The sequence below is a fragment of the Macrotis lagotis genome, chromosome 6, assembly GCF_037893015.1.
Source record: "Macrotis lagotis isolate mMagLag1 chromosome 6, bilby.v1.9.chrom.fasta, whole genome shotgun sequence".
In the NCBI taxonomy this organism is placed as follows: domain Eukaryota; kingdom Metazoa; phylum Chordata; class Mammalia; order Peramelemorphia; family Peramelidae; genus Macrotis; species Macrotis lagotis.
Window position 1 is genome coordinate 165,885,240 of NC_133663.1, and position 27,017 is coordinate 165,912,256.

The 27,017-nt window shown below is 34.5% G+C and overlaps 1 protein-coding gene across 3 annotated transcripts in view; it reads left to right on the plus strand.

Annotated features, from left to right (window-relative positions):
* The window catches only part of PCCA (propionyl-CoA carboxylase subunit alpha), a 556,428-nt gene that overhangs the window by 381,788 nt on the left and 147,623 nt on the right, over window positions 1-27,017 (plus strand). For all 3 annotated transcript variants that reach the window (XM_074191968.1, XM_074191970.1, XM_074191969.1), the window contains exon 19: window positions 12,775-12,877. In XM_074191968.1, the coding sequence (XP_074048069.1) occupies window positions 12,775-12,877 (103 nt within the window). The remainder of the gene's footprint in view (window positions 1-12,774; window positions 12,878-27,017) is intronic.

Below are 27,017 nucleotides of genomic sequence, written 5' to 3' on the forward strand. Positions count from 1 at the left end.
CAGCTTTACTGAATGTCAGATAATATGGTTTTGAAATGTTCATAATCCTTGGTAATTGGAAATCCTGCTTTGAGTTGTCTCTTGCTAGTTATCCCAATATATTATAAAATATGTTCCCAAATAGACAAAGTAGCATTTCTTTAAATACACCATAATTTATATTTATGTAAAGAAATTTAGGATACTAAAGAATTTTGTAATATTTATTAAAGTTCACTACATTGTCAGTGACAGTCAGATGACAGATTTTTTTATCACATACGATAGAAAATTGTAGTTTTATTGAACTCTTCTATAGCAATTGACTGATGGCAATCAAAGTGGACAGGCCTTAAAGCACTATTATTTGATTTGCTTTTGTGAATGCCTGTTTATGTTAGTTGCTTGTGTTTCTCTTATTTTTTCCTTTCTTTCTTTCGTTCTTTCTTTTTTTTTTGAATAAGAAAGACACTAGTTTAATTGATGTCAGCTTTGCAATTGAACAATAAATTGCATGGATTTAAATTTTGATCAGATGGCAGCCCTCCTTGCTGAAAACTTATTGAAGGAAAGGAAGCATAGTTTTCTTTGTGTCAGTGCCATTGTGGTATATGAAGTGCAGTAAACCCACAAGACTTCTTTTTCCTTCTTCTGGGACAAAAGAGTGTAGACAGCAATGAATTTCATAAAAATCAACTTTGAGACTAGTTCAGATTAGAATGGATTTAACTGCTGATACTCTGAGAATTTAAATGTAACCTACTATTTCCATTTTATTCTTCACTAAAAAAAATTGTTAGTTTATTTGAAAATTTAAAGCAATTAAAATTTTGAAAGTCAAAATATCTTTACTTCCATCATTCCATAATTAATTCAATCCTACTACAGTATCCCACCAAAACTTTTTTAAAGAATGTTATTATATACTTAATGAAATTATAAAGGCTTAGAAAACAAAAGAAAGGAAAATTTATTAAAGAAAATTTATTGGTTTTCTTGTCCAGCCCCTTCTATTTACTAATTAAGAAGCTGAAACTAAGAAAGGTTTAAGGAATTTTTTCAAGATAGCAGAATCAGTACCAGTAACCAGTTTTTCTGATTCCTTAAACCTTGAACAAAGTTGATTAATGAAGAAAACTTCTTTAATTGAATTTAATTTATTTCTCTAATTATAAAACATGTTTTCACAAAAGTTAGGTATTTTGTTATCTTTTATGTTTATCCTAAATTGACGTTATCTCTCTCAGATTCATTTTCCCATAAATGGGGATAATAATAGTACATCCTTCACAGAGTTGTGAGAATAAGGTAAAAATAATATAGTGTAAAGTACTTTAGAATCCCAAAATTAGTGCTTTATAAATACTATATTTTATTACTATCATAATTATAATTTAACATAAATTTTGCCCTCAGTTTTGTACCACTGTAGCCACTGGATTCTATTCATTATTAAAATGTGAATAAGAAGAACATTGTGCACCCTAACAGCAACATAGGGGTGATGGTCAACCTTAATGTACTTGTTCATTCCATCAGTGCAACAATTAAGGACAATTTTGGGCTATCTGTGATGGAGAATATCATCTGTATCCAGAGAAAGAATTGTGGAGTTTGGACAAAGACCAAAGACTATTACCTTTTATTTAAAATGTGAATAAGATACATTAACTCCACAAGTTGATTTTTCTGCATTGTGCATAGTAGAAAAAGCATTGAATTGGGAATCACAAAATCATAGAGTAGTAAGGAATTTTAGAGAAATTCAAGATGAGGAGATGAAGTAACCTACCCAGGTCAGCAACAGAATGAATATTTGAACAGGAGGTCTTAGTTTAAATCCTTATTCAAGTTCTTAATAATGAGACTCTGGGGTAAATTCATTTTATTTTTCTGGACCCACAAAAACAAAAGTTATCTGAGATCTTAAATAATTTCTAAAATTGGCCCAAGATGAAAAAAATTGAGAACCACTGGATGAAATGATCTTTGAATTTTTTGGGGAACGCTAAAGTTTTTTCCTAGAATCATCTCCAAATTAGTAATTAAATGTGAATAAAGATTAACAATTCACATTAGGAATTCTATTAGGGAAAATAATAAGTTGTCTCAGAATCTTCTGTCTTAAATTCAAGTCTTAGTAGTTTAAAAAAATATTGAATTAGCGTGGATCCTTGTTAAAATAAGCAAGATTGTGTCTAAATACTGAATGTATTTGTGAAAGTAAAACACTATTATTAACTGATGGGCACTTGTAACTATAAAAAGAATAGCATCATACAATGAATTGCTTATTGCATTAATTCCCCCACCCCAATCTAATTTATTCTGGTCTTAGGTATTTGAACCTGTGTCCTTAAAATATGGTCCTGACCAGTTTCTGCCAAGCTGTTTTCTAAAAGCCAATGTCCTACATACGCAAGAGCCCATTGCTAGAAGTTTGACCATCTGATAATGAATCTTTTTTACCACATTTGGGGGGGGGTTGCAAGGCAAATGGGGTTAAGTGGCTTGCCCAAGGCCACACAGCTAGGTAATTATTAAGTGTCTGAGGCCGGATTTGAACCCAGGTACTCCTGACTCCAGGACTGCTGCTTTATCCACTGTACCACCTTGCTGCCCCCACATTTTCTTAACAACTTAAAAGTAACTAGATATAGATAACAGCAATCATTTCAGAATCAACTGCCTAAAGTCAGGGTATCAGCTGGTCAGAGTGATGTCATGGAAATACTAGGCAGAGAACAAATAATTAAATTTTGTGCCTTTTTAGAACAAACTGTTAAATCTTACACTTAAAACTATGCCTTGTGAAAAGTAGGTTAGAAAAAAACTATACCTTTCCTAGGAAATAATATGTTTTAGAAATATTGTGTATCATCTATAGTTGCCTCCCTGTACCAGAACTTGTGGGTATCCAAGTTATAATACTCACTGGAAAACATCCTACAAGAACAGGGAGGTAGAAGCTGGAGGCCAAGAAAGTGTATCCCAGTAACAAACTGTTGCTTCTCTTTTCCTGAAAAATGAGTCTTTGTTATTAATTCTTGAACATCCTGGCATAATCCTTTACACTATGTCTGTCCTGACACCTACCCCTTTGCCAGAACATCTCTACTCCTATAAAAGTCATAGCTTTTTCCACTGCTCCTTTCTTTCTCTAGGTATATGAGTCTGCATGCAATAACCTTACACCTGCCCATTAAAACTTTTCTGTCCCTTATCATTGAGTCCCAAGTTTTTGAGATATTCTTTCATTGTTCCAATCTCAACTCACCACCTGAGCACCATAGTACATTAAGAGCATAGGTCAAAATATTAAAGAAAAGAAAAGATGAATATTGATTGTATTTGATTGATTTGTAGCATTTTGGCAAATCCAACCCAATCTGTTTATGGAAAAATATTAGCTCTGAAAAACGAAAACTAAAGGGAAAGTAAAGACATTGACTCTATTACCATTTATTTAATTTTTAAAAATTGTTCTTTATTTTCCCAACTTCATGCAAATCATTTTTGGTAAGATTTTGAGTTTCCCATTTTCTTCCTTCCTGCCTCTCTCTTACAGAGAACAATCTAATATAGTTTATACTTGCATAACCATGTTAAAATACTTTCATATTAATCATGTTATATAAAAAGAATCTGAACAAAAAAGGGGAAAAACCCAAGAGAGAAAAAAGCCCATAAACATAAAACATTTTAAAAATTGAAAATAATAAGCTTGGGCCTGCATTCAGACTCCATAGTTCCTTCTGTGGATGGTACTTTATATCACAAGTCCTTTTGAGTCGCCTTAACTTATAAGTAAGTCCATCAGAGTTGCTCATCACTCAATGTTGCTGTTAATGACTGTCTTCATTTCTTAAGTAAGTTTAACATATGTCAAAGAGTTTTAAAAGAGTAGACCAAAAATTCCAAAAAACTTTCTCAGTGATCTTACTGCCATGTAGCAAGACCTGGAAACCAACCATAACTGGAATTTAAGCATACAAAGTCATTTATATTACATTACATTATATTACATTATGTAGAAAAAAGAACAAAAATCATCAGAAGTATTATCTTAAAAAAAATTCAGAAGAAAATTAACTTTGCAAAGTTAGAGAATCAGATAATTCTCATGAAGCACTTAATCATCTGGTTTCTATTAGTCATTGATGTCACAATTAGAAAAATGGGGAAAGAATCATTGCTTGTCTTCAAGAAACTTACATTCAATCTGGGAAAATTCCCATTCACTTTAAAGGAAAGCACTGGCAGCTGGGAGGAAATCCCGAAAGACCTCATATCAAAGGTGATACTATAGCCAAGTTTTGTTGGAAATTATACATTTTGAGAGTGATTCATTCCAGTCATTGGTAACAATAGCCTTTGCAGTGCCATTGCAATGGGAAATAGTGTTACATATTGAAGACTTTTTAGAATACCTGTTTGGTTGAAAATACAGAGTTTGAGAAGAGTAATATACATTAAGGGTCGAAATATAGGTTAGAACTAAGTTGTAAAAGGCTTAAATGACAGAAGAGTTTGCATTTAATTTCAGAAATATTACAGAGCCAATGGAGTTCCTTGAGTAGAGAAGCAAAATGGTGAGATCTATACTTTAAGGAAATCACTGTTAAAGCTATGTGGAGGACTTTGAAGTGGGGAGGACATTTGAGGCAAGAAATCCAGGTTAGAGGTTATTTAAGAAGTCCTGGTAAGAGGTGATAAATTATGGTGGTATTTGTGTAGGTAAAGGCAAAAGAACTCATATAAGTGGTGAAGGTAGAATTAAGGGAATCAACTGATTAGATAGAATGAAAACCTGCTTTATTGGTGCTTTTTTTTAAACAATTGGTGCCTTTGAATGAAATAGGGAAATTAAGACATGGAATAATTGGTGATTAGGGAAGGAATGTTTTCTGTTTTCAACATGTTAAGCTTCAGTTACATATGCCAGTTTGAAATGTTAAAGTTCTCTTACTGCTTTTTAGTTTTGTTTTGTTTTGTTTTGTTTTGTTTTGTTTTGTTTTGTTTTATTCAACTCTTCATGATCTCTCTTTATGACTTTATTTGTCATTTCTTGGCAAAGATAATGGAATGGTTTGCCATGGCCTTTTCCATATCATTTTACAAAGAGTAAACCCACGGCTAGTAAGTATCTCTAGGCCTAGCACTCTAAGTTGTTTCCCTCTCAGAACACTTTACACTCTTCAAATTAGTAAGTCTCCAACCCTTGAATGTAAGGACTGGCAAATTGCCTTCTGTGGTAGGGTGGGGGTGGGAAGTAAGATTAGGGGGAAAATTGTAAAACTCAAAGTAAATAAAATCTTAAAAAAATAAAAACAATGTATTAGTCCCAGATTTTCCACATCCCTTATAACATTGGTCATATGGCCAGTCTGAGAGGTATGAGGTGGTACCTCAGAGATGCTTTAATTTGCATTTCTCTAATAAGAGTAATTTTTCATATGACTATGGATCACTTTGATTTCCTAATCTGTAAATTGCCTTTACATATCCTCTGACCATTTGTCAATTGGGGAATGTTTAACATATATTCTTAAAAATTTTGAGCTCGGCGGCGGAGCCAAGATGGAGACAAGAACAGATCATGCCTTAGGCGCTCTCTCATAAAACTCCTAAGCTAAGGACTCTAACTAAATTTTCGAGAGACAGAACCCACAGAGGGACCCAGTGAGACAGTTCTCCTATTCAAGGTAACCTGGAAAAGAGCAGAAAGGCTCTGCTCCCTGGGGTCAGAGGGGCGGCCCACCAGAGGGGTGGCCTGCCAGAGGGAGAGAACTTCAGTCTCCCAGAGGCAGCCCCAAGGATCTGGGAGCCACAGCTCACAGCAGTGGGGGAGTTTCCTGAGCTATGACCCTGGGAGTGAGCATGTGAAGCCCAGCTCTCAGGGCACACAGAGAGCAGCTGCCAGCTCAACAGAGTTCCAGGAAACAGAAGCAGGCAGAGCCAGTAAGCAGGAGCCCCCAGGGCATGAACCCATTGAACTTAGGGAGGGGAGTGAAGAGAGAGAGAGAGAGAGAGAGAGAGAGAGAGAGAGAGAGAGAGAGAGACAGACTGCAGAGCTCTGCCCCTGGAATAGGACTCTGGGGCTCTGAACACATTCAGATCCTGATCGCAGTCTGGGCCCCTCCGTAGAACAGCAGGGCCGCCCCCCCCCCCCCAGCCCCATGGCAGAGAGGGACGCTTGTGGTCATTCACAGACCAGGAGGGAGGACAGAGCCTCACACACTGAGACCCTTATGGGAGTGTCCCAAAAGCTCAGGAAGCACCCCCAAAACAGGCTAAGGCTGGGAAAATGAGCAGGCAGAGAAATAAGAGGAACACCATTGAGAAATACATTAACACCATTGATAAATACATTATCTATGATCCCAAGAAGGATCAATATACTCAGTCTGAAGATGAGGAAGCAGAAGCTCCTGAATCTAAAGACTCCAAGAAAAACAGAAATTGGGATCAGGCTATGACAGAGCTCAAAAAAGACTTTGAAAATCAAATGAGGGAGTTAGAAGAAAAATGGGGAAAAGAAATGAGAGAGGTGCAGGAAAAACATGAAAATGAAGTCGGCAGCCTAGTCAAGGAAATCCAAAAATATGCTGAAGAAAATAGCATGCTTAAAAACCAGCTTAAGTCAAATGGATGAAACAGTTCAAAAAGTTATTGAGGAGAAGAATGCTTTAAAAAACAAAATTGGCCAGATGGAAAAAGAGATAAGAAAACTCTCTGAGGAGAACAAATCCTTAAGGCAAAGAATAGAACTCAGGGAGACTGATGAATTTACGAGAAACCAGGACTCAATACTTCAAAACCAAAAAAATGAAAAATTAGAAGAAAACATGAAACTTCTCATTGAAAAAACAACTGACATGGAAAACAGACTTAGAAAAGATAATTTAAAAATTATTGGAATACCTGAAAGTCATGAGCAGGAAAAGAGCCTTGACATCGTTTTCAAAGAATTATTGCAGGAAAATTGTCCTGATATTCTAGAAGCAGAGGGCAAAATAGAAATGGAGAGAATCCACCGATTCCCCCGAGAAAGAGCTCTCAAAAAACCAACCCCCAGGAATACTATAGCCAAGTTCCAGAACTCCCAAGTCAAAGAGAAAATATTACAAGCAGCCAGAAGGACACAGTTTGGATATCGTGGAGCTGCAGTCAGGATCACACAGGACTTATCAGCAACTACATTGGAAGCCTGTAGGGCTTGGAATACAATATACCAGAAGGCAAAAGAGCTTAGAATGCAGCCAAGAGTCAACTACCCAGCAAAAATGAATGTCCTCTTCCAGGGAAAAAGATGGACTTTCAGTGAACCAGGGGAATTTCAAATGTTCCTGTTGGAATGGCCAGAGCTGAACAGAAGGTTTGATCTTCAGATACAGGACTCGGATAAAGCATAAAGATTGGAGGAGAAGGGGAAAATATGAGGGACTTGATGATGAGGAACTGCATGTATTCCTGCATAGAAAAATGACACTGATAATACTCATATGAACCTTCTCAGTTAATAGAGCAGGTAGAGGGAGCTTTTATAGTTGAAGCACAGGAGAAAGCTGAATTTGAGGATAAAATGTGGTGTAAAAATGGAGTCAATAAGAAAAAAGGGAAATGTAATGGGAGGAAGAAAAATGAGAGGGGGAATAGGCCAAGATATTTCATATAATAAGATTTTTCTTTATTACAATGAACTCTTGCAATGATATGGAAGGGGGGAAGGCAAGAGGGAATTGCGGGGGTCCAGTCATGAGTGAATCTTTGCTCTCATCAGAGGTGGTTAGGAGAGAAAACAACATATATACTCAATGGAGTATAGTCATCTGGAGTATGAAGGAGGGTACATGGGGAAGGGGGTTGATGTGAGGGATATAGGAGAGGATGGACCATGGGGGGAGAGCGGTCAGATATAAAACATTTTCTTCTTTACTTCTTACAAGGGGCTGGGATTGGATGTCCTGTCCGGGACCATAGGGCCAGGTGGATGCTGGGCCTAAGGGGTGGTATGGGGGCTCCGGGCCTCTTGGCCCCAGGGCCAGGGATCTGTCTGCTGCGCCACTCAGCTACACTACAGCAGAGTCAGAGTGAAAGGAGAGAGAAAATATAGTACATGGTAGTGGAGAAATAAGAAAGGAGGGAGTTGCGATCAGCTATGGCAGTGATGGAAATATATGGAAGTAATTTTTGTGATGGACTTATCATAAAGAATGTGCTCCACTCACAACAGAATTGTTGGTGTTGGAACAAAGACTCAAGCACATTTTTTATTATTATTTTTTGGGGGGGTGCAGGGCAAATGGGGCTGGGTGGCCTGCGTGGGGCCGCATAGCTACCCCTACTATTATTACTATTTTATTTTATTTGGGGTCTTTTTTTCTTTTTTTCTTTTTTTCCTTTTTTTGGGGGGTGGTTTGCAGGGCAGTGGGTTTCAGGTGGCTTGCATGTCGAATGGGTGGGTGATTGTTGGGTTTATGGGGCTGGATGTGGGCTCGGTTGCTCATGGCTCCAGGGCTGGTGCTCTGTCCATTTTGCCACCTGGCCATACCTAAAATTATTACTAATATTTTTTAATTTTAATTTTTTTCTGTCCCCTTTACTTTATCGCTTAAGCGAGTCTATATTTATGGGGGGTGTATTTCGTTTACTCCTAAACAAGAATATTTCATTAATGTATAAAACACATTATTTGTACAAAATGAGAATAAATATTAAATAAAAGAGAAAAAAATTTTGAGCTCCCAGCTCTTTCCCTCTTTCCCTCAAACCCCTCCATCACCTATTGAGAAACCACATGTTATCAATTATACATGTGAAGTCATGCAAAAGATAATTACAATAGCCTTATTGGGGGGGGAAAAAAAGCAAGAACAGTAAAGTGAAAAAAAAATATGCTTGTCTTCACTCAGAATGGAGATAGCATTTTTTTCCCCTATGAGTCTTTGGGAGTAATCTTGGATCACTGAATTGATTAAAGTGGCTAAATCTTTCAAAGTTGATCATCATTATAATTTTGCTGTTATGATGTATAATATTCTCTCTTTCTCTGTCTCCCCCCACCTTCCTCTCCCTCTGTCTCTCCATCTCTGTTTCTCGGTCCACTGTTTTGAAACAAATTTGCCCCTAAGTATTGCTTTGCTTGCATCCCAGAAGTTTTGGTGTGTTGTCTTCATTATTATCATTATCTTTAATGAAATTATTATTGCTATAAGGTGCTCCTTAATCTTTCTCCTTTAATATTAGATTTTTAAAGTTCACAAGTAATTTTTTAATTTATGCTTCTAAGGCCTTTTTTGAATATAATTTTTATTTTATTGTGATCTGAAACAGATGCATTCATTATTTCTGCTTTTCTGCATTTGTGAGTGCCTTAAAATTTCTTAGTCTTTTCAGGTCTATTATTTTTGTGATAAGATCTCATATTTTCTTCTATTTTTTATTCTTTTGATTTTGTTCTGTTGTTTTGTTTTGTTTGTTTTTAGGTTTTTGCAAGGCAATGGGGTTTAAGTGGCTTGCCCAAGGCCACACAGCTGTGTAATTATTAAGTGTCTGAGGCTGGATTTGAATTTAGGCATTTCTGACTCTAGGGTTGGTGCTCTATCCACTGCACCACCCAGCCACCCCTATTGTTTCTTTATGTCTCATTGAGTCATTAACTTCCATTTGGCCATTTGTAATTTTTTTTTAAATGATTGTCTTCAGTGAGCTTTTGTACCTCTTTTTCTATTTGGCTAATTCTGTTTATTTGCTTTTAGGATTTTGCAAGGCAAATGGGGTTAAGTGGCTGAAGGCCACACAGCTAGGTAATTATTAAGTGTCTGAGGCCGAATTTGAACTCAAGTACTCCTGACTCCAGGGCCGGTGCTCTATCCACTACACCACCTAGCCACCCCTAATTCTGTTTTTTAAAGCATCGTTTTCATTAGTATATTTTGTCTCTTTTACCAAGTCATTAATTATCTTTTCATAATTTCCTTGCATTGCTTTCATACCTTTTCCCAATTTTTTGCTTTACCACTATCATTTGAATTTTCAAATCTTTTTTTTTCCTATTTAGTTTTTCCAGGAATTATTTTTCGATTTGCATCCTATCAAGAATTTTTCTCTGACATTTTGCTTGTGCTGTTTCATCAGATTGTATTCTTCTAAGTTTGTACCTTGCTCTTTTGTCAACAAAATAGTTGTTTGAAGTCAGTGTGTTGTTTTGTTGATGTTGTTTGTTTAGTTCAATTTCATTTGGTTTGCTGTTTTATTGTTAATTACTCAGTTTTTCATTTTGTTTCTTGACTTTGAACTTTCTGTTAAAATTGGCTTCTCCTCACCCAGGTGAGCTTCAGGCTTTTTGGTTCTTCTGTTTTCCCAGCAAAATCTGGGCATTTACAAGTTTTTAGTGCCTCCAAGTTACTGTCGTCCTAGCAAGTTGTAGTCCTGGGTCTGAACTATGTCCTTACTTAACTAGAAAGTGCTCTTAGTGAACTCCCCAGAGCACAGTATCCCTTGAGGCTGCAAAACACTTTTCCTCCTCTTGCCTTTGCTTTTTTTTTTTTTTTTTTAATTTTTTGCAAGGCAAATGGGGTTAAGTGGCTTGCCCAAGGCCACACAGCTAGGTTACTATTAAGTGTCTGAGGTTAGATTTGAACTCAGGTCTTCCTGACTCCAGGGCTGGTGCTCTGTCCTCTGTGCCACCTAGCTGCCCCATACCATTGCTTTTTGTCAACCAATTTGTACTTCTTTCTGTCCTGGAGCTGTGAGGTGAAAGACTGCCCCCAGTCTTGTTCCCAGTGCTGGCACAGGAATCCCCTGTAGTCTCTTTCTGATCACGTTTCTGCTCTTGCCATCACCTCTTAGACTTTCCACTACCGTTGGTACCATGAGTGTTCTGTGCTAGCCCTTACCATTGTGTCACAGACCTTTCTTTCCATCCTCTTTCTTTGCTTTGGGCTGGGGAAATTTCTCACCTCCCTTTTGTTGGCTCTGCCACCAAAGAATTTGAATTGAGTTATTGTTTTAAAGTTGTTTGGATGGGAATGTGGGAAGACCTAGACTGAAGGGCTTCCTCTGTTCTCCTATCTTAGCTGCATCAGGTATTTAACAAATGTTGAATATCTGGAGGAGACTGATTTGGTTAAAATGAAAAGAGAAGAAATTTAGGCTGAGTACAAAATAATTTTGAGGGTGCTTATTTATATGTTTTAAAGATAGGAAAATTAATACAGTATAGAAAAGTTGATGCTTTTATTGAAGGAAATTGACATGAGAAAAAAATCGGAAAAATTGAGTCTATGTCTATTTCTTATCTCTGTGAAAATGGTTTCAGGTTTAATAACCTCTGGTGAAAAGAAAAGAAGTAAAACTGACTACAAGGGTAGGAAACCTCTAGCCCTGGGGTTGTATTGGTCTGATAACCCCAGTTAGGACTTGAAATTCACACAGATTTTTAGGGTTTAATTAATAAAATGTTTGGCCAAAAATAGCCTGTGGATGATGCTGGTAACATCCAATGGCCCTTGACTGAAAAGAGGTTCCCCACTCCTGTTCTGTCACTGTTTCATTGCTTTTAACAAAACAAAACAAAACAAAACAAAACAAAACAAAACAAAACAAAAAAACATACAGACACTTCAGTACATAACTTATAAATGAGTGAGTGCTTCAAGGATAGATTGGAGAAAAAGTATATAATGTTTGTTTCTAAAATTTGATAGAAAGGCAAAAGTAGGACAAAGCAATGTGTTAAAATAGGAAGTCAATAAAACCTGGCTCTGGAACAATAGGAAGGGAAAGATGTGAAAGAAAGATTGTGAAGTTAACAGAGAAGGAATCTTAGGCCTTAGAAGTATTTGTACTTGATGGATAATTCTAATCTTGTATTGCTTATTTCTCCTTATCTCACCTGCTTTCTGAGTGATCAGACTTCTCCCAGTCTCCAATTACTAGCCTGCAGTCTTTCTGCTCTTCAAGGCTATGCTCCAGACCAGAGGACTGGTATTTTCTATTGCTATTTTCTTGGATTTCAGGGAATCTCTATTCTGCATACTTGTTGTTATTGTTTTTGAGTTATATCCAACTCTTCATGACCCTGTCGACCATGTCATGCCAGTCCTTTCCATGGAGTGTTTTTCTTGGGAAAGATCTTTAGAGAAGTTTGTCATTTCCTTTTCCAGTAAATTAAGAAATCTCCATTCCTCATAGAAGGATAGAGAAAATGTATTTCTGGCCTGGAACATCAAATGTGTTTTTCTATAAAAAGAATTCTTCAACCTAGGTAGTATCATGTAATTGAAAAAAGCAAAAGATTTTGATTCAGGATGCCTGAGTTTAAATCTTGTTTCTTGCTCTTGGTTAAATTACTTAACCAGCTGGAGCCTCAGTTTCCTCATTGCTACTGTTGGGGTAGGAATACACAGCTTACTTTGTGGGGCTCTTGTAATCCAAGGAAATTATTTTGTGATTTTTTTAAAGTATTATATAAATGTGAATTTCATACTATACTTCACATGGTTTAAATTTTTTTTTCAGTTGACCTAGAAAGCAAGACTTTTAACATTGTTTCTTTGTGAAGATGTCTTACAAGTTGCAGATATATTTTTATAAAAATAGCTTATTTATGATTTCGGGACTGCTTTGTAAGTAGGATTTTTTTTAACTAGTTACTTTCATATATATTTTGACTCAAAATAATTAACTTAATTTCAGTTTTGAATAAACTCAAGCAGGGGGTGACCAATTTAATGAAAGAGGGGACATTCTGAAAATATTAATTGCTTTTCTTTTCCTTTTTTTATTTAGAGTTCCAATCCTTAAGCCAACAATGGCAAACTGGAATCTATCAATCAAAATGGGAGATGAAATTCATTCTGTCATAGCATCAAACAGTGGTTCAGGATTTCATGTAAGTTTTATCTTTTTTTTAGTAAATCTGGAATATTGAATGATTATGTGAAAACCATAGTTCTAAAAATGATCTTCAGTTCTATTTTACCTTTCTGTGATCTGGTATAGTTATGTATATGTTTCATATTTTGCAAAATCCAGTTTCTCAAGCTTATTCTTTCCTTAAATGAGATAGAAAATATCTTCTTTGTAAGATCCAGAATATTTGGGTAAATGAATAAACCACAGAACCCCAGTAAAACCAGAAGTCAGTCTTTTAGAAATTTTCTAATAGAGCAAACTGATATATTATAAACACAGCCTTTTGGGGCTTAAGAAGCTAAGTCCTCCTTGGATAGAATCCAGAATGAATCTTTTTAATTTTAGGGTATATTTTCAAGTTGCAAATATATGAATACAGAGGCATGTATGTTATTTTTTTTTTTTTAGGTTTTTGCAAGGCAAATGGGGTTAAGTGGCTTGCCCAAGGCCACACAGCTAGGTAATTGTTAAGTGTCTGAGACCAGATTTGAACCCAATGTATGTTATTTTTAAAACCTGGCATTTATAGAAACTAAAAATGTATCTTGAGAAAATTGCTTTTATCTTTGTGTTCTGGTATATTTATTCTTATTTTTGTACTATAAAATTGTTATCATTTTGGTTGATTCAGTTTTTCTTGGCAGATGCTGTAGCGTTTTGCCATTTCCTTCTCCAATTCATTTTACTGATGAGGAAAGTAAGGCAAACAGGGTTAAGTGACTTAGACCAGATTTCAATTCAGGTCTTCCTGACTCAGGTCTTGCACTGTATCCATGGCACCACCTAGCTGCCCATACGAGGAAAGCTTTTATGCTGTTGTCCTGCATTAGACTGTAATCCCTTCTTGATGGCTGTTTGATTGGGGTTTCCTTCAGTGAGCAATTAGCCTTCACATGAGAAGATCTAAGTGTAAGCAAAATGGAAATAATAGAATATCTTTATAATTGAAATAATTGATCTTGATCATTTCTGAAAAATCTCAGTTTTTCAAGATTTATTGGATCCCTGCCAATTTGGTCATTTGATGAAACTTAATGTTCATTTTCCAAATCAAAATTGCTGATTCTGATATTATTAAAGCATTACACTGAAATGTCTTACATGAAAGTCATGGAAATAAGTAAAAGTTATATGTTATAGCAAATTTATGCAGTTGACTAGATTTAAAATAAGTACATAAAATAAATAATAGTTTTGAGTGAAGGACTGATTTTTAATAGATTATAATGAGGTAACTATTCTGATTGGGGCCCAATTTTCTGTAAATATTCAGGGCATTTCAGGTGAGAAGTATTATTTGTTGGAGGTTGGAGGCAGAGACCCTTCATCCCATTGCTCCTATTTCCTGCAGCTTGGCCCGAATTTAATAGCCCTCCACTCCAAGCTTTGCCTTCAATCCTGCCTTTCCCTTTCAGTCCTCCACTCAGAAACTAGAACATGTGGCCTTCAACAGGGTAGTATGAGGACATGGACTTCCTATCCAGTAATAAGGAAGGTGCCTGAGTTCTATAAAATTTCTCTTGTTTAGGGGAAATTCTGAATTAGAATTATTAAATCATAATCTCAACAGATTATAGCTTTACGCTGTTGGCTCTTAAAACAAATGCAGCAGGACAGCCAGGTGATGCAGTTGGGGGGGGGGGGTAGCTAGGTGGTTTAACACTCAAAAAAAAAACCCACAAATATACCAGATATTGAAACTTACATTTCATCTCATATTGAACAGGATTTCTGTGGCAATAGCACATCCTTACTAGGTAAATTTATTCCTTTTTTTCCAGATAGTCTAATTGCAGTTCATATAGCTTATTAGAAAGAGAATGAGTTCTTAGTGACATTACTTTGCAATGACAAAAGAGCTGACATTAAAGAATAAAAAACAATATTGTTTTACAGATTCATGTAAAAGCTAGTAAATCCTGGAATAACTTTTACCTGTTGTTTTTTTTTTTTTTGAGTTCCAGTTTGATGTAGATTGAAAACTTGACACCTGAATACCTGGGTTCAAGTACCCTGGCTGTCTAACCTGATCAAAGTTACACCCAATGTAGAGAAAGTACAGAAATTCCTCACCAATTTCCCTACATCAAAGAAATCACAGGTTCAATTAAGAAATTCTATTTAAAAATCATCTTGGTAAACAGTTCTTTAATCTCTTACTATAATTAGAAAATTACACTCATAGACTATTAAAGAATATTCATTTTTACCATGTAGCCATCTCTGAGGAATTTTAATTTCATAGGATTATAGATTTAGAGTTGAAAGGGACTTCAGAAACCATTTTGTCCAACTTACTTTAGAAGTGAGGAAACTGAGGTCCAGAGAGGTCAGATGACTTGCCTAGGGTGACAGAGATGATTTCAAAAATTTTTGAATTTCACCTCTACCACCTTAATATTTTCTTCTTCTTCTTCTTCTGATAACTTCTTTATGAATATGTTTTTATATATTGTTTCAAGGATTATAAAGTAGATTCTCATTTCATCTGAATCTCACAATAACAGTGTATTATAGATAGTATCATTATTTCCATTTTGCATATAAAGTAAATGAAATCATAAACATTAAGTGACTCACCACAGAACCATATAATCAATAAAATATCTGATGAATTTTCACACTCAAATTTTCCTGACACTAAGTCTGTCACTAAAATCTTACTTACTCTTGAAGTCTGATGTTGTTGTTCAGCTGTGTTAGATTATTCACGATTCCATTTGGTTTTCTTGCAAAGAGAATGTTGTTTGCCATTTCCTTCTCCAGTTCATTTTGTAGATGAGGAAACTAGACAATTAAGATTAAGTGACTTGGCCAAGGTCATAGAGCTAGTAAGTGCCAGATTTGAACTCAGGAAGAGGAGAATTCCCAACTCCAGACCTAGTACTCTATCCACTGTGACACCTAACTGCCCTACGCTTGAGTCTTATACTTCCATATAAACATTTTAAGAAAATGGGCAATCATTTCAAATAATTTTGTTTTCAGGTTAAGTTGGTTTATATAAATGTGTGTGTGTGTGTGTGTGTGTGTGTGTGTGTATCTTATGATATTTTAAAATTTCTTTTGCTTCCTCAACTTCATGAACAATCATGACTATTCCCTCTATAAATGGGATATTTGTTATCACTGATATCCTATTTATGTTACTTACTACCTATGTGACCCTGAAGTAATAATTTTATCTCTTTCCAAGTCTCAGTTTTTTCATATGTAAAATTGATGATACTGAACTCTAAGACCTCTCAATGGTCTTTTCCAGAACTATGTCTATGATCTTGTGAAAGTGAGCATTTGAGTATTTCAAGCTCTTATTACTTCTTTTGGTTTGCAATCTCTTTATTGATTTCTTGTCCCTTAGTCTCTTTCCTAATCTATAGTCCACAAAAATAATCTTTTAAAAACAATCCTTATTATATTATTTCCTTAAGAATAAAAGGAACCATTCAAGCATTGTGAAGATCTAGGAAAACATGCTTTAGAAAATTTAAAACAGAGATAATACTTTTCAGCTGAAGTGAAAGAAGCAATCAGGTAAATATTTATAAATGGGTTGCAACTGAGTTGAATTTTGAAGATTAGAAATTTGAAAGGAAAAAGAAGGTAGTGCATTGCAGGCATAATGACTTGGAGATCTAGCCCACAGAAAACCATATTCAGATGAAGTCAGAAAGCAGTAGGGAATGATAAAAAAATAAGGCTGAAATTACCATCCCAGTTGTTTAAAAAAAAAACAAAGCTCAATTAAAGACCTTAAGCATGAGTAGATAAAGCAACAGGGAAGATATTATTAACAGCAATAGTAGCAGAGAACATGATAGGGTTTCCAGATCAGGTGAGAGTCCAAAAATGTATGAATAAATATTGCAAAAAAAAAGTAAAATTAATCAACATTTGATGAAGAAGAGGAACCTGTAGAATCCCAAGAAAGCATGCATCTGAATTCTGAATAATGTAAAAAAGAAATAAGAATTGTTAAAAACAGAACTGTCTGTGCATAAAAAATAATTAGTAAAATAGAAAACCTGAAATCCAAAGTGACAAATCTTATCAAGAAACAAAAGAGAAAATAACTGAGTGGAGATGCAAAGCCACAGAACTAAAGAACAATCTGGAAGAAAAGACGCAAAAAAATTCAGTAACATTAAAAGAAAAATGATCTCCATACAAGCAAAATATATTGATTTAAAGGACAGGATAGGTGACAACTTAATTGTTATTGTTTTCCCAGAAGAATACACGTCAAAAAACTTGAACATGCAAGTTCAAGAAACAAATAATAATGCAACAAAAAAGAAATTGTACAGAATTTCTAATCTCAAAAAGCTAAAAATCAGTCAAAAAACTCCACTTGTATCAAGTTAAAAAAAATTCTGTGCTAAAATTTTCAATATTTACTAATACAACTAACAAACAACAAATGTTTCAGGAAACCAGAAAAAAATACTTTTAAATATAAAGAAAAGTTATATAGAAGAACAAAAGACTTTTCTTCATCTACCAGAAATTGCTGGAGCATATGGAATGATGTGTTCCAAACAGCAAAGGAGCTGAAGTTGCCACTGCAAGGTGACTTGACCTTTAAATTTGTGCTTAACCATTAATGAAAAATGAAAATTGTATTTATTTTCCCCCTAAATCCTCTCTTTATACTTCATAACTTCCTGGTTACTATAAAGGGTAACACCACCATCCCAGACCCTTATGTCACAATCTGAGTGACATCCTTGACTTCTCTCTCCCTTCCCCCTCCTCCACTCCCCACACATACACTTTACTGTCAAATTAATCTTCCTGAAAGGCAGTTCTGACCATATTAGTTCTACATACACATGACATGCAAGCACTGAATAGACTCAGTTGCTCCTTCACTCTAATTCACTCCTTCACTGAAATTATTTTCTCCTTTTTAAAATTTTACTGAATCATGTTTTATAGATTCTTCCCCCCCCTTCATCACTCTCATACTTATCCCATACTATTTTTCTGTCTTAAGCCACAAATAGTGTTGGAAGGTTTTTGTGAGAGTTCTCTGCCCTTTTTCTTCCCACAAGTGTCTTTGTCTCCTCAATATTTAGCATAGAGTCTATCATATATAAAGCACTTAAAAGCTTATTGACTGAAAAAATGAATATGATGAATACAAATAAGCATAGAGACACTTCTATGGATGTAAAGGGTTAAAGTTAAGAATGCTGGCCATGAAGTTCTCTTGAGAAAACATGAGACCCAGATGTTTGCACACGGTCAGAATGCTCTGATAACAGCAAATATCCGAGTGTGCTCTGTACTCAGGAGCTCTGGTCCTTCTTTACTTAACCATTATCTTACTCCACTGAAGTTGATAGAAAAGAGAACATCTATTGTGAAAGAGGAAGCCTGGGAGTGATCTTTGAGTTATACTGTTTGGCATACCTAAAAGAGGCTGATAGAGTGGTCTTACATGTATAAAAAAGACTGTCTTCTTGCAAAGGCAGAGATGTAGTGGCCTGTTAATAAAACCTGTTACTCATCTCCCCTGGTTGAACTCTCATTATTGAACATGCTGGTCGTGTCCAAAGACCTTGGAACTAAGGTATGACCCAGCTGCCCAAAAGGAAAAGTCAAAGGACTTTTCATATGGACAGATACAAAGTAAAGTAAGCACAATTAGGTTATATCAAGGTAAATGGAAAAACCAGTACCCATATAACAATGCAAGATGAGCATTACAAAATTGTACAGTATAAACATGACCCCAAGGAAGAGCCATGAGAATATACCTTCTCCAGGCTCTGCAGAAATTGAAGGGAGTTTCCCTGCAGTAGAACATTGCATTTCATTTTGTTATAAGAATGTGTCTGAAATAGTTGAGGAAGATCAGTGAGAAATTTAGATGATTTAAACCAAAATATATTTTAATACATATATGTATAGTTAGATGGATATATATATATATATATATGCCTTCTATGATTTCTTTTTCATAAGTATTTTTAAAATGTTTTTATTTTTACACAGGTATTTTTGAATAATTCATGTTTGTCAGATGAATAAAATGTAGAAATTTATTGAGTCATCTATTTTATTAAATTTCTTATAGAATTTTAGACATTGTATATTTCTTATTAAATTAGTTGTGTTTGTTTTTTAAACCAGAGAAGTCTTTTATTCTGTTTTAATATCATATTGTCTCAAGGTAAACAATAGTATCTAAAACACAAAATATTGTCTGCATAAATGTCAGATATACTTGTGGTAATAGTTTTCAAAGGAAAATGAAAATTTTTATGAAAAACATTAATTTGTTTTAGTGGATCATTCAGAATAATATCTAACATTTATATCTCTTATTTTTTTAAATATTCAAGGAGAGATTAGCTTGCCTTGTTATGTAAATGTTATGTTATGCTATTGATAATGTTATGTCCAAGCCATTCCCCAATTGATAAATGGTCAAAGGATATGCAAAGGCAATTTACAGATGAGTAAATCAAAGCAATCCATAGCCATATGAATAATTGCTCTAAATAATTACTTATTAGAGAAATGCAAATTAAAGCATCTCTGAAGTACCACCTCACACCTCTCCGACTGGCCAATATGACCAGAAAGGACAATTACCTATGTTGGAAAGGAAGTGGGAAATCTGGGACATTAATACATTGTTGGTGGAACTGTGAACTCCTCCAGCCTTTCTGGAGAGCAGTTAGGAATTACCCCCAAAGGGCAACACAAATGTGCATACCCTTTGATCCAGCAATAACACTCCTGGGTCTATACCCTGAAGAGATGATGAAAAAGGGTAAAAACACTTGTACAAAAATATTCATAGCAGCCCTGTTTGTGGTGTCAAAGAATTGGAAATCAAGTAAATATCCTAAAATTGGTGAATGGCTTAGCAAACTGTGGTGTATATATATATATGTTATGGAACACTATTGTTCTATTAGAAACCAGGAGGGATGGGAATTCAGAGAAGCCTGGAGGGATTTGCATGAACTGATGCTGAGATGAGCAGAACCAGAAAAAACATTATATACCCTAACAGCAACATGAAGGTGATGATTAACTTTGATGGATTTGCTCATTCCATCAGTGCAACAATTAGGGACAGTTTTGGGCTATCTGCAATGGAGAATACCATCTGTATCCAGAGAAAGAATTGTGGGATTTGAACAAAGACCAAAGAGTATTACCTTCAGTTTAGGGGGAAAAAACCATTTTCTGATTATGTAATTTTGATATATTTTATACTTTATTTTTCTTCCTTGAGAATATGATTTCTCTATCATCACATTCAATTTGTATCATTGTATACCATGCAAACAATGTATAAACAGACAAATTGCCTTCTTTCGGGGTGGGGGGGGAAGCAAGATTAGGGGGGAAATTGTAAAACTCAAAATAAATAAAATCTTTGGGAAAAAGTAATAATGTTATGTTAATTACTTAGTTGTTCATTTGTTTTAAATGGGGGAAAAAGTTAGTTTATCTTCATAGAGAACAATATACTTGCCAGTCTTGGGGAATTTAAATTCAGAGACTGATAAATTCATGCTGAAAGGTTTCACTTTGATTGTGGAAAAGATATAATCCTTTAGATAAGCCAAACTCCCTGTCATGTAGACATTTGAAATATATCAACACTTTGAAAAATGCCCAAAAGTAAATAGATGAGCAGTGAAACTGCAGAGTACAGGTGTAATGAGCTCCATGTGAGAAAGATGTAATGATATAATGGGGCAAATTATTCCATCAGGAGGCCAACTGTCCTATCTTCCAAGTGTATCCACCTGCCTAATAGCATGATGTACTGTAGTTTATAAGATGATTTAACCAAGTGCCTAACAATTTTTAATAGTATTTGTGGTTTTAAATATTTTTGCAACTTTTATAGGTTTATCTTTGTGTAAATAAATTACATTTACTTAAAATTGTATTTTTAAAGCTGGCCAATTCCTTTTTGACTTGCTTTCTCTTAAATTTTAATAACATTATTGTCTTTACATAATAGTGTTTTTTTATTTTAAGTTTATTTTACTTTATCTGCTTATTATGTTTATGTTCCTCAGGTTTTAATTCACTATATGTCATAAATCCTATATTTATGTTATGCAAATTTATTGATAGTATACTTATAATATATTCATCAGTATATAATCATGGGCATTTTGTAATTATTGATAGTGATACACAATTATTTTAATTATTTTTTAAAATAGACTTTCCTTCTTTCTCTCTCTCTCTCTCTCAGGTTTTTGCAGGGCAGTGGGGTTAAAGTGGCTTGCCCAAGGCCATACAGCTAGGTAATTATTAAGTGTCTGAGGCCAGATTTTTTTAAAGGGAAGAGGTAAAAAGAGTATTCTTAGTGAAATGGTTAAGATATTTTTTATTAGATTTAGGATACTTCAATTTTTTTTTACAATTTCTTTTAAATTTGAGGGTCAACAACTAGATTGTTTTCCATTATATTTTACAACATGGTTGACAGAAATTCCAGGCTTGATTTTTTTTTAAAAAAAAAAGTAAAACAAAGTGCATGTAGAATGTGTGCATTTTTTAATGAAAAAATATAACTAGATTTGATGGATGAAAAGAAATTTTTAAATGTAAGTAACACATCAAAAGTAAATATTCATATAACACAAAAACTGGAGTAAAATTTATTAACTTAAACTGAATTCCAAAAAGTAGGAAAGGTAACCATGTTTTCAAAAAATAGTAAAAAATAAGATCTTTTAAGACAGGGATATTTTGGTTTATTTTGCTATTTTCACAGTTTTGCAAATAGTCTGTGCTTGTTGAACTGAATACTAATCAAGAGAGACAAACTGGTAGACTACATTGTCCTTAATTAAAAACATGTTAGATAATGAGAAGATTTCAATATTAAATGACTACATCAGTTTACTTGAAGGAAAAGCAATCCACATTAATAAGACAGTACTTATAGCTGACTATAGTTTATTTCTTTCACTTTAGATGTAGCAGAACAATACAGGATAGAGTTTAAGAATCTGAAAAATGTTGGGAAAAAATAGAATTTTTCTAATTAATGAATAAGAAACTAAAAGTGTAAACTTAGTGTTCAGCATCATGTGGTACCTTTATGAAAAATTGTTCATGTGCCCAGAAGTTAATAACCCGTAAGAGTATAAATGTTGAATATAGCTCTTGCAAATGATAATTCAGTTAAAATTATAATTATAAAGTAAAATGTGAACAAAATTTTACTCCACCTCTTCATTTTAACCTTGAATCCTAATTATATTATCTTAAACAATAGATAAAAGCAAAATAAATTAATAATCTTAAAGAGAATAATAGGACCAGCTAGGTGATGCAGTGGATAAAGCCCTAGCCCAGGAGTCAGGATGACCTGAGTTCAAATTCAGCCTCAGACACTTAATAATTGCCTAGCTGTGTGACCTTGGGCAAGTTACTGAATCCCATTGCCTTACAAAACAAACCAAAAAAAAAAAAGAATAATAAAAGAAAGTGATAATATGCCAATATACAAATGCTAAATGTACATAAAGAGGTTCTTACCAGAAATAAAAGTGATAATATGCCAAATGAACATAAAGAGGTTCCTACCAGGAAATTTCTGTCTTAACAGAAATTAACAAAAGGAATGCAAGAGAAGACTAATGAATTAAACAGGTAATTAGAAACCAAAAAAAGCATTAAATAATATCAAAAAGAAATTTTGATAAATAATACTATTATTTGAAATGCTATCTGATAACTATTTGAAAAGAAATACTATTGAGTTAGTAAGTAAACAAAACAGAAATATAATGGAGTCAGAACACATGGAAAGTTTTAGCTTTAAGTTAGATAGAAATATCCCATGGTTCTTAGGAAGTAACTGCAGAGGAGTGAAGGAACAATCAGAACAAAAAGGGGGAAAAAACCATGAGAGAAAAAAAATTTTAAATTGTAAATAGTATACTCTTGCATGTATCCAGACTCCATAGTTCCTTCGCTGAATGTGAATGGTATTTTCCATCAGAAGTCCTTTGGAATTGCCTTTGATTATTGTACTGCTGAGAAGAGTAAATCCATCATAATTGATCATCATGCAATGTTGCTGTTAATGTATACAATGTTCTTCTGGTTCTGTTAACTCAGCATCAGTTCATACAAATCTTTCTAGGCTTTTCTGAATGTCTACCATGTTTTCTTATAGAGCAATATTACTCTATCACATTCTTATATTACAATTTCTAATTGCTATTTTTAATGTGAATACTGAGCCTGCTTTTTTGAAACCAGTTTGTCTATATCTGGTTTGATAGAGATTGTAGAAATGTGAAGAATATTTTAAAGATTCTTGTCTAAAATTTTTTTATTTTTCCCTTTGTATGCTTCATATAGAGGAAAAAGTGAACTGCTAAAAGTTCAGTAAACACACTTAATAAATAAATTTTCATTTAAGTTGCCTTTCTGATTGCACTTCTATATATTCCATTTGCAAGTTTTCAGGCAACATGTTGATGTCAACTGAGCATGGAATAGCAAACATAACTGAAATGCAGTTGATGGCTTCTAAAATCTTGAAATCTATTTCAGTCTTGTGACAAAATAGCATGTACTCATCCTTTCCTTCATTTACAATTTTGAATGGAATTTGAGGATACCAAGGACATGGATTTAAACATAACAGAATTTATTCAAAAGACTCAAAAATATCAAGTGATATAATGAAAATTAAGCAGGGAGGAGAGGGGCTTAGTACTTTAAGTAGAGGCAGAATGCTACTTTTCAAATCCTATTAGAAACAAATTTTCATAGAGATCAGTAGAGTGGTTATTTTAGTATTTGATTTTATAAATTGTATCATTAAAAAAGTTTTAATATTAGAACTCAAAGGGACTTTAGAATAATATTTTACTTCATTTCAAGATGAACCTAGGGTTAAAACTCACCCCAAATTGCCAAGATAACTGTACCCAGGTATCTGGTTCTTTCTAGTAAATCACCTTAAAAATATTTGAATGAAGCATATTTGTTGTTTTAAATATAATTTAGAAAAAAGTTGTTGAATTTACTTAATGACCTTCCTATGTTTAGAGGTCCTCTTTATTATTTTTTATAAAAATATTTGGAAGTTTTTAGGGAAAGAAAGGACTTTACAATTTTTATTTATCCGCGATGTCCATCTACAAAAAATTTATATCCCAACATTTTTAGAACATAAATGTTTTATTATATAGACAATATTTTAAATTCTACATTTGATTTTCCTACCATGACAGCCAAGATGATATGTATTAAGTAAATTATTCTTGCACAACCAACAAATTTTAAAGGTTGTGGACTTTTCCTGCTGTCTCTTGTTAACTACTTAAGTTTCTTAACCAAATATCAAAATCTTAAATTTACATTGCAAAAACCTTGTATACCTTTTGAACCAGTTTCCATGTTTTGTTTTGTTTTTGCTAAGTAGTTTGATTCTACAGTTACATTAGGCAATTTGGATACTAGGGAATCATGTATTCTTAAGATTTTGTAGAGGGCTCAGATTAAATTTAGTTTGAGAAAATTTTTGATGATTAAAAAGTTTTTTCTTTAATTCTGAATTTTAGTGCTATTTTTAGTATAATATAAATTGTTAACACAATTTTATTATATTTTATAGCTTATAAAAATAATCCTATTGTAATGCCTTGATGTGTGTTAGCTGCAACTAAATGTTTTGATGTTGTCTTCTGAAGAGGAAATGTGTGAGTCAGTTTTAGATGGAACTTCTCAGATGGATTTAATTAGGCTTTCATAGGAGCTAGATGGCCATTTGTTGCAGTTGAATTCTCATTTCATTCACCCATAACTAGAAATACCTCGCTTCAAACAGGTTTCTTCAAAGAAAAAGAAGATTAGGGTTCTATGATTTACTTCTTTTTGATGTTGGTTTCTCTTTAACTGACTTGCCCTTATGTTTATACAACTGTTATTATTAAGAAAACATAATTTTCAAAGTTGAAGGATATTCATTCTGTATCACAGCTGAGTTTTAGAAGATGTCAGAGATATATCAAATAAAACAAGTCCTTTGAAAATGGTGGCATGATCACATGTTTGCCTGTTTGTTTACCTCATGATAGTATAGGTATGAATTCTAAGTCTTTCAAAAACTTTAGAAATAATTATTGAATAATAATGAACATTCATATAATGCTTTAAGGTTTGACAAGAATTTTATTTACGTTGGATTTATTTAGTACATATTAGTATGACTTTTTTTATGGAGATATGCTGTTTCCGACAGTAAAATACAGACTTTTGGAAGGCACAGACTGTGTTTTTGGTTTGTATCTTCTGTCTTATTACTATCTGGCACATAGTAAGTAAGTCCTTAATAAATGCTTGTTGATCGATATCATTTGATTTCCATAGCAACTGGGTAGATACAGGTAATAATATCCTTTTGTGCAGGCATTAATAACTTCATTCTACACATGAGGAAATTGAGATGCTAGAATCTAACTATTTTGTCTATGATGGTGGTTTGAGGGTTGTGATTAAAATGAAGTTCTTGGGGCAGCTACATGGTGCAGTGGATAGACCACCAGCCCTGGATTCAGGAGGACCTGAGTTCAAATTCAGCCTCAGACACTTAATAATTGCCTAGCTGTGTGACCTTGGGCATGTCACTTAACCCCATTGCCCCTTAAAATAAAAAAAACAAGGTCTTTCTGAATTCAGGTCTAGTTATGTTAGCTACTATACTGTGAAATAATTTCAAACTTTGAATTTGTTCAATGTACAGGGGGAACGATAACTGAAATTTTTATGCTGATGATATTCTACACCATAAACAATAAAAAAGTAAAATTTACTTTAGCTAATGAGTTATCAAGCCATTAGCCTCATTAAGGAGAGATGAGAGGAGGTAAAGCCAAGATGGTGGATGCTAAAAAAAAAAGATGGTGGATGAAGGCAGGATTTCCTTGAAACTCATTCCCCCAAAACTCCAAAAGCTGTCAAATTATGACTCCGACTAAAATTTAGAGAGGCAGAACCCAGAGAAAGACTGAGTGATACAATTTCCCAGTCCAAGACAACTTAGAAGCTCCACAGGAAAGGTGTGTTTCACCAGACTGGGGTGGGGGTGGGGGTTGGGAAAAAAGCCAGTGCTGCAGCAGAGCCCTGGGATCACCAGGAACAGCTTAAAGGGGTGGTGAGAGACCTCTGTTGTATCAGTGAGTGTTGAGCCTCCAAACAGCTCTGTGGGAGCAATGGCCTCAGAGAAGCCCTGAAGTGAGAACCTGTAGCAGGAATTGGGGAAGCCAGCCTGTAGCCCACAGGGAGTAGGGGGGGTAGGGGGAAGTTTGCAGAAATCTCTCTGGTCTAGGTGGGGCAGGACTCACAGCTCCAGGGCAGAGGGGGAATGCCTGTGGTCATCTACATATCAAAGCACAGGCAAGAGAGCATAAGACCTTGGGGGAATAAAGGTCCCAGTGGGGTGTCCCAGAAACCCCAAAGCCTTGGAAGTGCAATAAATTAGTCTTAGGCTGAGGAAATAAGTGAACAAAAGAAAAAAGAATCTGACCTTAGAAAATTACTCTGGCCCCATGGAAGATTTAGAATTTGAGAAGCTTGAAGTTTCTGTATCCAAAGCCTCTAAGAGACATAGAAAATGGGCTCAGGCTATGGATGAACTCAAAAAAGACTTTGAAAAGCAATTAAGGGAGATGGAGGAAAAATTGAGGGGAGAAATGAGAGCAATGCAGGTAAATCATGAAAACCAAATCAGCAGCTTGGTGAAAGAAATAGAAAAAAATTACTGAAGAAAATAATAAGTTAAAAACCAGTTTAGGGCAAATGGAAAAGGCAACACAAAAGGAAAATGAGAAGCACGCCTTAAAAAGCAGAACTGGCCAACTGGGAAAGGAGATAAAAAAGCTCTCTAAAGAAAATAACTCCTTCAAATGCAGAATGGAACTAAAGGAAGCTGATGACTTTGCGAGAAGTCAGGAAGAAATAAAACTCTTCCAAAAAAAAGTCAAAATTTAGAAGGAAATGTGAAATATCTCATTGGAAAAGCAACCAACCTCGAAAACAGATCCAGGAGCAATAATTTAAAAATTATTGGGCTATCTGAAAGCCATGACCAGGAGAAGAGCCTAGAC